Source organism: Coregonus lavaretus (assembly GCF_964263955.1).
Source record: "Coregonus lavaretus genome assembly, chromosome: 9".
Lineage (NCBI taxonomy): Eukaryota > Metazoa > Chordata > Actinopteri > Salmoniformes > Salmonidae > Coregonus > Coregonus lavaretus.
The window spans coordinates 5,546,890-5,561,318 of record NC_139996.1 but is presented as its reverse complement, the minus strand read 5'-3'; the positions used below and the strand labels follow the sequence as shown (position 1 = coordinate 5,561,318).

The 14,429-nt window shown below is 44.5% G+C and overlaps 1 protein-coding gene across 1 annotated transcript in view; it reads right to left on the bottom strand.

Annotated features, from left to right (window-relative positions):
- Positions 1–497: 497 nt before the first annotated feature.
- LOC311135455 (tyrosine-protein kinase CSK-like) overlaps positions 498–14,429 on the bottom strand; it is a 24,685-nt gene continuing 10,753 nt past the window's right edge. The window contains exons 2-12 of the mRNA XM_084169418.1: positions 12,745–12,840; positions 9,995–10,111; positions 8,903–9,015; positions 6,912–7,131; positions 4,642–4,801; positions 4,194–4,293; positions 3,530–3,620; positions 3,361–3,434; positions 2,891–3,086; positions 2,223–2,309; positions 498–1,725 (exon numbers count right to left, since the gene is read on the bottom strand). Coding sequence (XP_084025544.1) covers positions 1,543–1,725; positions 2,223–2,309; positions 2,891–3,086; positions 3,361–3,434; positions 3,530–3,620; positions 4,194–4,293; positions 4,642–4,801; positions 6,912–7,131; positions 8,903–9,015; positions 9,995–10,111; positions 12,745–12,759 — 1,356 coding nt within the window. The 5' untranslated portion in view covers positions 12,760–12,840 and the 3' untranslated portion in view covers positions 498–1,542. The remainder of the gene's footprint in view (positions 1,726–2,222; positions 2,310–2,890; positions 3,087–3,360; positions 3,435–3,529; positions 3,621–4,193; positions 4,294–4,641; positions 4,802–6,911; positions 7,132–8,902; positions 9,016–9,994; positions 10,112–12,744; positions 12,841–14,429) is intronic.

Genomic DNA, 14,429 nt, shown 5'->3' with positions numbered 1-14,429 from the left:
AGATATTGAGATGCGTTTTGCGAGCCATGAGTTTATCGATGGTTGAGAACCTGACGGAGCCATTGAGATGGGCATGGAGCTCCTGAGTACAAAGATAGGACTACAAGCTAGCAGTTAGCGTACCAACCTGTTGGAGTGAACTGGCTGGCTAGCTATTCATTTCCACTTCTAAAAAAATAACTTATCTTCAGCCAGGTCAAAAACAAATATATTGTAGACTTAGCACCGTTGGCAGCTGTCAGAATACATCAGCTTCCTCCTCGAATGCAATTATTTTATTGGGAAATAAATGTACTCAAGGATATTTGAACCTGTGCGATCGTCACTTTCTTTTCAGCGCAGATGCTTGCTTTGTTTTCAGTGCTCATTTCCCCGTTGCACCACTACGTTGCAACCGTGAAACATTTCCCCATTCCACCGGAAGCTAAATAATTGTTCCCCAACTATATTCACAAACGCACACCTCCAAATGACAAAATAAATAAGACAAGTTTCAAAACATTTAAGTGGAATGATTTAATCATCTCAGCAAAGTAAAAATAACTAACTTTAGAAACAAGGCTTTTCATTCCACACGGACAGTTCCCTTGAGTTCTTAACTTTATTTTACTCTGAATATTCCAAGACCCTTACATTTCCATACACTTGCCCTTCATTTCTGTTACAAAAATGTATTTTTTCTTCTTCTCCAAAATGTATTTTCCCTCTGGAATCCATGCTCTTTGTCATGTTACAGGTCATCGAATACTTTTTCCTGGAGGATTTGACCTGCTTTCCAGTTTGGTAAATGTGAGATGAACACTTGTCCATAAGAGAGAAGGATATGGAATGAAAATAGACAATGTATAAAACTTAGAAATAACAAAAAAGGCAAGCGTGTAGAGGAGGTGTGATGCATCTGTGGGGATAGTCCTGTGTTCGTTCTGGAGGCAACTTTGGCATAGATTAATACCCCAGTTAAATACTCTCTTATCCCGTATTGGGTAGAGTGCAGGGACATGGCAAGGGTATTACCTGGCTCTGGGTGGATTCCCACTAGCCTAGCTCTTCCTACTGCACTGGCCTGGTTATACATCCAATGTCAAAATGAACATATCTGAGCCAGCACGGTACGCTTCAGGTCGGTGTGATAGTGTGAAAGGAGTATAGTACCTCAGGGCAGGGCAGGGCAGGGCAGGTTGGTTTTGTTTGACACCGGCCAGACACACACCCACTACTGTACTGTAGTACAGACATACAGGCAACCCTGAGGTGGGGGGAGGGATGCCAACATGTGGCAAAAGCATTTCAACAGAATGAGGAAAAAAAACAACAACATCAAGTCAGAAAACCAGTGAACTTTTAACACAATCTGATGGGAATCTTTCATTTTTGGAGAAAGAAAAATGAACAAGGGAGGAAGGAGGATCTCTGACGGAGGTCTTGATAAAGGCAGGTTGTCAACTCCCCTTTCTCCCTCGTCCTTTCTCTACCTCCCCCTCTTCCTCAATGAAAGGAGAGCCACCCTTGTCCTCTCTCCCCCTTCCTCCTATTCTGATCCTCTCACAGGTAGAGCTCCTTAGCTAGGATATGGTGCAGTTTCTCCCGGAGGACTCTGAAGCGGGGTCGCACCAGGGGGTCCAGAGTCCAGCACTGCTTCATGACTTCATACACCACCTCAGGACAGCCGTCCGGGGCCTCCATCTTGTAGCCCTTCTCTACGCGTGGTACCACCTCCTTCAGAGGCTGAGGGAGGAGAAGGGTGGGATGAGGAAATTGGAAAATAAGAAAAAGGTGAAGAGGGGAGTGGACACGGGAATCATTCATAGAGGAGGGGAGTGGACTCGGGAGTCATTCATAGAGGAGGGGAGTGGACACGGGAGTCATTCATAGAGGAGGGGAGTGGACACGGGAGTCATTCATAGAGGAGGGGAGTGGACACGGGAGTCATTCATAGAGGAGGGGAGTGGACACGGGAGTCATTCATAGAGGAGGGGAGTGGACACGGGAGTCATTCATAGAGGAGGGGAGTGGACACGGGAGTCATTCATAGAGGAGGGGAGTGGACACGGGAGTCATTCATAGAGGAGGGGAGTGGACCCATAACAGCAGTGTCCACATTTCAGATTTACTACATCAACTCTTAACTGCTTAAATTCATATACTCTATAGCTGTCACAAATTGTAACACACCTGCCCAATCAGTCCTTATTCATCCTCTGTCCAGGCATAAAGATACTTACAATTCTGGGGTAAGGCACTCGGCCAAAGGAGTAGATCTCCCACAGCAAGATCCCATAGCTCCACACATCTGACTTGGTGGAGAATTTCTATTGATCAACAAACAGAGGGAAAGACAGCATTTAAGCTTATGTGTAACACATACAGTATAAATGGTGCCAATCAGCAGTACAATACTATTGATATACTCTTAAATCTCAAGTCGACCTCTAACCCCTACTCACTGTAGATCTCAGAGGATTGGATAGGTGGAAAGCAATATGGTGGTAGCTTCATCTTGCCCTCTGATAGGCTAGGTAGAATTGCTACCATATTGCTTTCCACCTATCCAAATCCCCTCCGATCTAAACAAGTTCCTAGAGGGTTGATTTGAGATCCAGGGTATGCTCCTAAAGACAATAAGGAAAGTGACTAGTGAAACCGACGTCAGTGTGCTAGCTAAGCAGTATAGCTTCCTCCCTATCTGAATACAACCCAGGGTAAACTTTCCATACCACGGCTCAAACTCGGGGCTCTCTGGCTCGCTAACACGTGTGGCCGCCCTCCTTGACAAAATACAAGCAGTTGAGCTATAGAAAACGATCAAATTCGATAGCAACATTGACGACATTTCAAGCTTGCTCTGGAGTGAGCTTACGGCACGTTCTAAATCTCTGTTACACTAGCCTACCTTCTCTCTCAGGGCTTCTGGTGAGGTCCACTTGATGGGCAGTTTGGCCGTGTCCTGATTGGATGAGGCCTCTTTGGTCAGGCCGAAGTCGCTGACCTTAGCGATGTTTTCATCAGACACCAGAACGTTACGCGCCGCCAGGTCTCTGTGGACAAAGTTATTGGCCTCCAGATACTCCATCGCCTCACACACGTCTCTACAGAGGAGGAGGGACACAGGCAACATTTAATGTACAGTTTACATTGGCAGTGAGGTCTCTGTTCAAGTTATTGGCATCGAGATACTCCATCGCCTCACACACGTCACCACGGGGGAGGGGAGACGGCTGACATTTAAAGAGTCATTGACAACGCTGACCAAAATGGACAATGTTACATTTCCAACTGGCTGCTATAAGTCACTGTCAGCAGACTTCTGATAATATTATTGAAGATGTACAGACCATAGAGATGAATCGTTATCATACTCACAGTGAGAACTTGAGTAGAGAATCCCCGAAGATCACCGTCCGGCCTCTGGATCGCAGGTAATCCACTAGACTGCCCTATAAAGAGAGGTCTTCAGTGCTCTCTGGTTCTTTATTTATAGAACTATTCATTTACTATCCTTTACTTAACTGAATCGTAAAGAGCCACCTACCTTGGCCATGTACTCACTGACGATAAACAGGCTTCCCTTCTCCTCAACGATGACACCTATCAACTGGACCAGGTTTGTGTGTCTCAGCTGGCTGCAGAAGAGAGACCAACACATTAGCAAGAGTTAAACATTTTAGAAAAGCTGTTTGAATAGCTGCACAGTAAACCAACACATATTCAACCAAAACCTCACAGCTCATAGAAACACTGTTCTAAGAAAACAATAAGGATGTTAAACACTTGACCAGAGTTGTGGTCCTCCCAAAGCTCTGAAACTGACTAGAGTTGCGGTCCTCCCAAAGCTCTGAAACTGACCAGAGTTGTGGTCCTCCCAAAGCTCTGAAACTGACCAGAATTGCAGTCATCCCAAAGCTCTGAAACTGACCAGAGTTGCAGTCATCCCAAAGCTCTGAAACTGACCAGAGTTGCAGTCATCCCAAAGTTCTGAAACTGACCAGAGTTGCGGTCATCCCAAAGTTCTGAAACTGACTAGAGTTGCGGTCCTCCCAAAGCTCTGAAACTGACCAGAGTTGCGGTCATCCCAAAGCTCTGAAACTGACCAGAGTTGCGGTCATCCCAAAGCTCTGAAACTGACCAGAGTTGTAGTCCTCCCAATGCTCTGAAAACGACCAGAGTTGTAGTCCTCCCAAAGCTCTGAAACTTACGTCATAACTGAGGCCTCTGCGATGAAGGCCTGTGCTGTGGCATCGTGCTTGATACACTTCACCGCTACTTTGGTCCCTCTGTAGTCTCCTACCTTCACGTCTGAAGGGAGAGATGGACACAGACTCAGGATGGGTGTTTAAACCTTCTACATCCTGGAAATACTTTGGTTAAATAGTCACAGGTGGCAATGAGCGGCACTCTCTGTGTGTAGAAGGTTTAAACACCCATTCTGAGTCTGTAAGTGAGAATGAAAGCATCCACTTTAGACCATTTTCACACACTCCAACAGAACAGGTATTGGGGGTGGAGTGAACTGAAGAGAGTCCAGAAGACATCCCAGAACAGGGTGTGATGCAGAGGAGAGATCGATAATAACATATGTTCCCGAGGACCTAACGTCCCCCACACAACCGCAGACATACATGCGACAGACACATGACCACTTGCCTCCAAACTCTCCCTTCCCTATGGAATGTTGGATGTTAAGCTCCTTCCTGTTCAGAGCCCAGCCGCTCCTGGAGAACTCGTCCTGGGCTGCCACAGTTCCCTCCTCCAGCTTCGGCTTGATCAGGTTGGTGCAGAGACCGTCTGCGTCTTTGGTATAGTGCTGAGGACAGGGAGAGGAGAAAGAGAGAGAGAGAAGGCATGGGTCAATAACATGGCCCAGGAAGGGTTAGAGGTTGTCAATACTGACGATGATTGATACATTAGGTTAGATTTTTATCTAAGTACCGGTAGGTAGGAACCAGGGTTGGGGTCAATTCCATGTCAATTCAGGAAGTAAACTGAATTCAAATAGAGTTGACCCCAACCCTGGTAGGAACATTAGGATTTATTCAGCAGGACCTAGCAGTAACCAACAGAGGGCAGCATGGTTAAAAACATCAGAGCATTGGCTGGTTCAAAAAAAAAAAAAATGCATGTCATCAACACTGGGCTACTGGGCTTTCCCTTATACGCTTTAGGTCCACAACTAAGTCCATGTACAGTGAAATGGCTGAAGGAACAGAGAGGGTGTTTTGGAAGGAAGAGAGAGGGTGGTTTTGAAGGAAGAGAGAGGGTGGTTTTGAAGGAAGAGAGAGGGTGGTTTTGAAGGAAGCGAGAGGGTGGATTTGAAGGAAGCGAGAGGGTGGTTTTGAAAGTGAAAGCCGGGTCAGGTGTCTTCAGGTGAAATGATCTAGAACCTACCGCTAACACTTCCTTTTTTTGTCACTTCCTGTTCAGTGTATTTGTTCCAGGAACTACATGAACAAACAGTCTCAGAGGCCGGAACACCTCACTAACAGGGAAACCATGTCTGTATAGCCAACAGTCTCAGAGGCCGGAACACCTCACTAACAGGGAAATCATGTCTGTATAGCCAACAGTCTCAGAGGCCGGAACACCTCACTAACAGGGAAACCATGTCTGTATAGCCAACAGTCTCAGAGGCCGGAACACCTCACTAACAGGGAAACCATGTCTGTATAGCCAACAGTCTCAGAGGCCGGAACACCTCACTAACAGGGAAACCATGTCTGTACAGCCAACAGTCTCAGAGGCCGGAACACCTCACTAACAGGGAAACCATGTCTGTATAGCCAACAGTCTCAGAGGCCGGAACACCTCACTAACAGGGAAACCATGTCTGTACAGCCAACAGTCTCAGAGGCCGGAACACCTCACTAACAGGGAAACCATGTCTGTATAGCCAACAGTCTCAGAGGCCGGAACACCTCACTAACAGGGAAACCATGTCTGTATAGCCAACAGTCTCAGAGGCCGGAACACCTCACTAACAGGGAAACCATGTCTGTATAGCCAACAGTCTCAGAGGCCGGAACACCTCACTAACAGGGAAACCATGTCTGTATAGCCAACAGTCTCAGAGGCCGGAACACCTCACTAACAGGGAAACCATGTCTGTATAGCCAACAGTCTCAGAGGCCGGAACACCTCACTAACAGGGAAACCATGTCTGTATAGCCAACAGTCTCAGAGGCCGGAACACCTCACTAACAGGGAAATCATGTCTGTATAGCCAACAGTCTCAGAGGCCGGAACACCTCACTAACAGGGAAATCATGTCTGTATAGCCAACAGTCTCAGAGGCCGGAACACCTCACTAACAGGGAAACCATGTCTGTACAGCCAACAGTCTCAGAGGCCGGAACACCTCACTAACAGGGAAATCATGTCTGTACAGCCAACAGTCTCAGAGGCCGGAACACCTCACTAACAGGGAAACCATGTCTGTACAGCCAACAGTCTCAGAGGCCGGAACACCTCACTAACAGGGAAACCATGTCTGTACAGCCAACAGTCTCAGAGGCCGGAACACCTCACTAACAGGGAAACCATGTCTGTATAGCCAACAGTCTCAGAGGCCGGAACACCTCACTAACAGGGAAATCATGTCTGTACAGCCAACAACACGGTGCTCACTGCTCACACACTCTGCTTACAAAATAATAGACAGCTTTTTTAAACCAAGTGGAAAGCTCATTGGTACCATTTCGCTTTAGTAGCTGGTCCCAACTCCTTCCCTACACTTTTCCCTTGGCCCTAGCCCTTTGATGTTTGCAGACCTGTAAGGTGGATTGCAATATGGTGGAAACTCCACCACTACACTGTTTACATCTATCTAGACTCTTCAGATCTACCACCATCAAATGGTAAGGGTCAAGGGTAAGGGTCAGGGAGCGATTGGGTGTCTTATATGTGTCTTCCCCCTGTACCTCCACCAGCTGCATGAGGTTCTCGAAGAACTCATCCTCGTCGATGCTGAGCTTGCCCTCCTTATAGACGATACGGTAGTGCTCCACCTTGCCGTCACAGCTGACACACAGGGTGTAGTCCCCGGGGTAGTTGGTGCTCTCTCTGACCAGGAACAAGCCCATCTCTGGGGGGATCAGGAGACTCTCTGCCTGCTCCCTGGTGATCTTACCATGGAACCATCTGGAAGGGGGGGGGGGGCAATCAAATTTGTAGTCACAATGTGCTTTTCTTTTACAACAAGGAGTCATGCACACACACAGTTAATGTACATCTCGACGCATTCATACATTTACATCTCAATGCACACACACACACTTTTCTCAGAACTTAAGCATGTGGCTGAAAGTGGGAGATTGAAAGAGAACAACAGGAAACTGTGCAGCGTGCACAGAGCAGACAGTGGTGCTGGAAACAGACACAGTGCACTGCAATTACAGAGCTGAGTAGACAGAGCCAGGACGCAGCCCAACTGTGGATTAGATTCACATAACAGCGGCTGCACTGCCACGACAAACAGCCGTTCTGCACTCTACAATCACACAGAAACATACCGACAAACAGCCTTTCTGCACTCTACAATCACACAGAAACATACCGACAAACAGCCTTTCTGCACTCTACAATCACACAGAAACATACCGACAAACAGCCTTTCTGCACTCTACAATCACACAGAAACATACCGACAAACAGCCTTTCTGCACTCTACAATCACACAGAAACATACCGACAAACAGCCTTTCTGCACTCTACAATCACACAGAAACATACCGACAAACAGCCTTTCTGCACTCTACAATCACACAGAAACATACCGACAAACAGCCTTTCTGCACTCTACAATCACACAGAAACATACCGACAAACAGCCGTTCTGCACTCTACAATCACACATAAACATACCGACAAACAGCCTTTCTGCACTCTACAATCACACAGAAACATACTGAAAAACGTTCAACCTGAGTTAGTATCAGTCACTGAGCGGTGAACTAGAAATGAAGTCCTCTCTTAAATGTTTCATAGTTTGCTTTCACTTTATATTATACTTTACATTGAATGTGTTTATTCTGTAATTGATGAGAGCTCTTACAAAAAACACATTCCTATATACATACAAAATGGCATAATAAACTTAAAATCTACCCTAGTAACTTATTGACTGTTGACCATAAATGGTACTCCTGAAAGCCATCTTTTCTGTTACTACACTACCGGTGAGTCATGTAACAACACAACACCGGTGAGTCATGTAACAAAACAACACTCATACTCCTGAGTGGTGCAGTGGTCTAAGGCACTGCATCGCAGTGCTAACTGTGCCACTAGAGATCCTGGTTCGAATCCAGGCTCTGTCGCAGCCGGCCGCGACCGGGAGACTCATGGGCGGCGCACAATTGGCCCAGCGTCGTCCAGGGTAGGGGAGGGAATGGCCGGCAGGGATGTAGCTCAGTTGATAGAGCATGGCATTTGCAACGCCAGGGTTGTGGGTTTGATTCCCACGGGGGGCCAGTATAAAAAATTTTTTTTTATTCACTAACTGTAAGTCGCTCTGGATAAGAGCGTCTGCTAAATGACTAAAATGTAAATGTAAATGTAAATGAGTCATGTAACAACACAACACTGGTGATTCATGTAACACAACACTGGCAGTGTATTGATGGGAAGTCATTTCAGTACATGGAGTGATGAGTGTGCTGTACTTCCAGCAACGTTTTGAAGGATTCAGACCGGTTTAACCAGGCTATGGAGACTGTACTGTACCTCCAGCAACGTTTTGAAGGATTCAGACTGGTTTAACCAGGCTATGGAGACTGTACTGTACCTCCAGCAACGTTTTGAAGGATTCAGACTGGTTTAACCAGGCTATGGAGACTGTGCTGTACCTCCAGCAACGTTTTGAAGGATTCAGACTGGTTTAACCAGGCTATGGAGACTGTACTGTACTTACGGCATTAGACTCAGCTTGCCTCCTTGCTTCACCCCTTCCCTCTTCTGGACATAGTTAGCTGGGATGGTGCCTTCTCGACCTGCGGTGTTCTTGGCTTTGTACCAGTTGGGGTCCTGGGACAGAACATGTCACCATTACTCTGATTATAAGATCAGGGTTGACTGAGTAAATAACATAGAGAGATGGACAACATTACTGAAACCCTCTGCAGGCTTGGCCCTACATGATGTGCTCTCTGTCACTTTGGGCCGCATGGAGAATACCCAGAAAACACAAAGGACAATGTATGCACTCACTAACTGTAAGTCGCTCTGGATAAGAGCGTCTGCTAAAATGACTAAAAATGTAAATGTAAAATGATTTACAGCCCACCTCCTCAGACTATCACACAGATGTGACCCCCTTCCTAGAGGATGCTGGCTTGTTCCATCTAATTGAATATCTTAGTTGTATTACCTTTGGTTTGGTCTGTGGATTGGTCAACAATTGATTTTGAAGTCAGATCTGGTATAAATGGAATGAAAGTATTTTCTCCCTCGTCCTTGTTAAGCCCTCTATGGAAAAGTTGTATGATCAAGTCTAATTTCCTATGGCCTAGTAGGCATCTCTTTGTTTATGCTTTGTCTTGTAACCCCGTTAGATATGTATGTATGCCTAGATTGTGAATGCTATGTTAATGTCAGTATTGCCTTGTAACTAAAGCATTATGCCTTACATTTGATTTAGTTCATTTTACAATGATATTTAATAACATAACACTTGCGTTTTGCATTCGCTTCTCATGACCATTTCTTGATAGTCATCTAAAATCATAATACTTAATTGCACATGGTTTAACTATATTCAATGGAGGCAGATAGTTAGGTTTATAATCTAGATTGTTAAATATTATTTAGCACTATGCCCCCTTCAAAAAAAAAATCTAAACTATTTTCTTTAGAAACATGACAGAAATGTGAAAGATTGAGCATACGTTTCTCCTTACTCAAACGATAAACCATTTTGGCCTGTTTTCTAGTCTCGCTTGCCAGAGACATGGCGGCTGTGGTAAAAGACTACCTGCTTCCTAACATAGAGAGTTAGGTACTTTACCTTAGTGACGACGATGATGGTTAAGACGTCTCCTTTGTTGAAGGGCAGGTCCTGCTCTGTGGTGCCCTTAAAGTTGTACTTGGCCATACACTCCGTGCCCTGCGGCCATGTTTCAGTCTGAGGGAGAGAGGAAATGTTCAGAAAAGCAATGAGGAAAATGTCAGTTTACTTTCTGGATTGAAAGTGTAGTGACCCCAACCCTGCAATAAACCAGTTCAATGACAATGGGTGGTATAGTGCAGGGGTTCTCCAATGTTTCCTCAGGGACCCCCAGACGTTCCATGTATTTTAACTACTCCGTGGCTCGCACAACTGATTCAACTTGTCGACTAATCGTCAAGCCCCTGAATAGGTGAATCAGGTGAGCTAGTTCAGGGTTACAACTAAGTCAATGGCAGGTGGTACAGTCGTATGAAAACGCTTGGGCACCCCTGACAATTTCCATTTATAAATAATTGGGTGTTTGGATCAGCAATTTTATTTTGATCTATCAAATAACTGATGGACACAGTAATATTTTGGTAGTGAAATGAGGTTTATTGGATTAACAGAAAATTTGCAATATGCATCAAAACGAAATTAGACAGGTGCATACATTTGGGCACCCCAACAGAAAAATCACATCAATATTTAGTAGAGCCTCCTTTTGCTAAAATAACAGCCTCTAGACGCTTCCTATAGCCTCTAATGAGTCTGGATTCTGGGTGAAGGTATTTTGGACCATTCCTCCTTACAAAACATCTCCACTTCAGTTAGGTTTGATGGTTGCCGTGCATGGACAGCCCGCTTCAAATCATCCCACAGATTCTCAATGATATTCAGGTCTGGGGACTGGGATGGCCATTCCAGAACATTGTACTTGTTCCTCTGCATAAATGCCCGGGTAGATTTTGAGCAGTGTTTTGGGTCGTTGTCTTGTTGAAATATCCAGCCCCGGCGTAACTTCAACTTTGTGACTGATTCTTCAACATTATTCCCAAGAATCTGCTGATATTGAGTGGAATCCATGCAACCCTCAACTTTAACAAGATTCCCAGTACTGGCACTGGCCACACAGCCCCACAGCATGATGGAACCCCCACCAAATTTTACTGTGGGTAGCAAGTGTTTTTCTTGGAACGCTGTGTTCTTTTGCTGCCATGCATAACGCCCCTTGTTATGACCAAATAACTCAAATCTTTGTTTCATCAGTCCACAGCACCTTATTCCAAAATGAAGCTGGCTTGTCCAAATGTGCGTTTGCGTACCTCAAGCGACTCTGTTTGTGGCGTGTTTAGCAGAAAAGGCTTCTTCCGCATCACTCTCCCGTACAGCTTCTCCTTGTGCAAAGTGCACTGAATTGTTGAACGATGCACAGTGACACCATCTGCAGCAAGATGATGTTGTAGGTCTTTGGAGGTGGTCTGTGGGCTGTTTTTGACCGTTCTCACCATCCTTCGCCTTTGCCTCTCCGATATTGTACTTGGCCTGCCACTTCTGGCCTTAACAAGAACTGTGCCTGTGGTCTTCCATTTCCTCACTATGTTCCTCACAGTGGACACTGACAGCTTACATCTCTGCGATAGCTTTTTGTAGCCTTCCCCTAAACCATAATGTTGAACAATCTTTGTTTTCATGTCATTTGAGAGTTGTTTTGAGGGCCCCATGTTGCCACTCTTCAGAGGAGAGTCAAAGAGAACAACAACATGCAATTGGCCACCTTAAATACCTTTTCTCATGATTGGATGCACTTGTCTATGAAGTTCAAGGCTTAATGAGCTCACCAAACCAATTGTGTGTTCCAATTAATCAGTGCTAAGTAGTTACAGGTATTCAAATCAACAGAATGACAAGGGTGCCCAAATGTTTGCATAGCCTATTTTTCACATCTGATTTAATTTCATACAACTTAATATTGCTACACTAAAAATCTTTGTCTGGACAATACCCCAGTACTCAGCTTTAATTAGAAAATGAATGGCATGCCACTGTGATCATTTTCTGTGACGACAGAGTAAATTATTATGCAGCCTCAGAGGGGTGCCCAAACTTTTTCATACGACTGTATATAGTGTTCTCTCTATTCAACATATAGGGTTATCTCTCTATTCAACATAGTGTTATCTCTCTATTCAACATATAGTGTAATCTTTCTATTCAACATATAGTGTAATCTCTCTATTCAACATATAGTGTAATCGCTCTATTCAACATATAGTGTAATCGCTCTATTCAACATATAGTGTAATCGCTCTATTCAACATATAGTGTAATCTCTCTATTCAACATATAGTGTAATCTCTCTATTCAACATATAGTGTTCTCTCTCTATTCAACATATAGTGTTCTCTCTCTATTCAACATAGTGTAATCTCTCTATTCAACATATAGTGTAATCTCTCTATTCAACATACAGTGTAATCTCTCTATTCAACATATAGTGTAATCTCTCTATTCAACATATAGTGTAATCTCTCTATTCAACATACAGTGTAATCTCTCTATTCAACATACAGTGTAATCTCTCTATTCAACATATAGTGTAATCTCTCTATTCAACATATAGTGTAATCTCTCTATTCAACATATAGTGTAATCTCTCTATTCAACATATAGTGTTCTCTCTCTATTCAACATATAGTGTTCTCTCTCTATTCAACATATAGTGTAATCTCTCTATTCAACATATAGTGTAATCTCTCTATTCAACATTTAGTGTAATCTCTCTATTCAACATGAAGCCATCTTTGTTTGTGATCACCAGGTCTCACCTGGGGTCCAGACATGCTGAAGGGGAGGAGGCAGTGGGTCTCCTGTCACAGGCCTCACACACCGGACGTCACCATAACACACAAACGCATACACACCTGCGGAGATACAAGAAAATACCGTTACAGGCAATACAGTGGACAACCTAAGTAGACAGTCACCACCTAAACACAACATTCAAAATGGGGCACTCGATAGACCCATCAAAGAACAAGAGGAGTAGAAATAACAGCCAGCAGTAAAAAGTAGGAAGTCACTTTTTTTTTTTTTTTTTTTCTTCTCACTTTCGCAACAGTGTTTCCATTACGCTCTAACTGTGTCACAACACTAGGGTGGGCTAATTATTGGTTCAATCAATAATAACCATACTCTTGAGTTCTCAGCAACATTTCAGTTTGGCCCAGCCCACATTCTAGTACGGGAGATACAACTTCAGATTAACGCGGTGTTTGTAACAGACGATTTATGGTCATTCCGGCATCTGCATTGCGATGCGGCCTCCGCAGAAGTCAAGGCATTCATACGTCTTGCGCTTTGCGGAGCAGAGCTGTTGTGAAGGAAGTTGTCAAGGAAGTGAGTTTGTGTTTATACAGGAAGTACCGCCCCCCCACCTACCGTCAACCAATCACGTCAATACAGAGCTTTGGGAGGCACACGGCAATGCACTACAGAGCTTGATTTGGCCTCCACAAGCCTCTGGAGGTACCGCAATTGCGTCACACCCTCCGTACGGAGCCTCCGGACCAGAGCTCAGGATGATAGAGGAGTTTCCTACTAGTAATTACCAGTTGGAAGGCCGTTCAAATAGATTTTTCCCAGGAATATGTGGTAAACAGAGAATGACAGAGGTATCATCTTTATACATGTCCCATTATGGCGTCTGACGGGCAGCGCCACCTGAGGCCATCTCCATTTTGAAGTAGTCCATTTTCTTCTTCAATTACTTCTATGAGTTGGCAAACAAACTGAAAAGGGTGCGTACACTGCCACCTGGAGTGTGTTGTTTGAACAGGTATAAAGCCAAGGATGGTGATTTATTGCCATCTAGAGTTATGGAATGTTTGCTCACAAGTATAATTTATTGGCTGATCCCTTCTGATGACCCGGATGGAATCATGTGATCCTTCCTTCACCCATAGGAAGCCCCACCCAGTTAACTACTTTAAAATGGTGAAGCCCTCAATGGCAATGTCCATGCCAAAACAGTTTATATCCATCTAGAGTCCTTTATCTAACTCTATGGTGGTAAATTCCCACTTCCCACTTATGAACGCAGCATGTACCCCCCCCCCCCCCACTCAGTTTAAAACTAGCCTGGTCCCAGATCTGTATCCCCAGTAATGTATCAACAACTCAATGACTATAAGAGTTGGCAAGACAATACAAACAGATCTGGAACCAGGCTAGTTTAAAGCAACTATGAACCAAATAAAAAATATCCTTATGCTACATTTTCATTCCACATGGAGAACTCATCCGATTATTTTCCAACCAAAAAAGGTTGAAAGTTGATCCTTTCATCCCCAGTGAGTATCCTGTAGGGCTTAATATAGTTCTCCTCAACACTGGAATGTAAACTAGTGGTTGGACCATTAAAGGTTTCTCCTCCATCTTTATTTCCTAGGTTTGCAGATACTGACCATAGGGAGGGAGCGTTTTTAAAAACACATTTTATTCTATTGGCCAC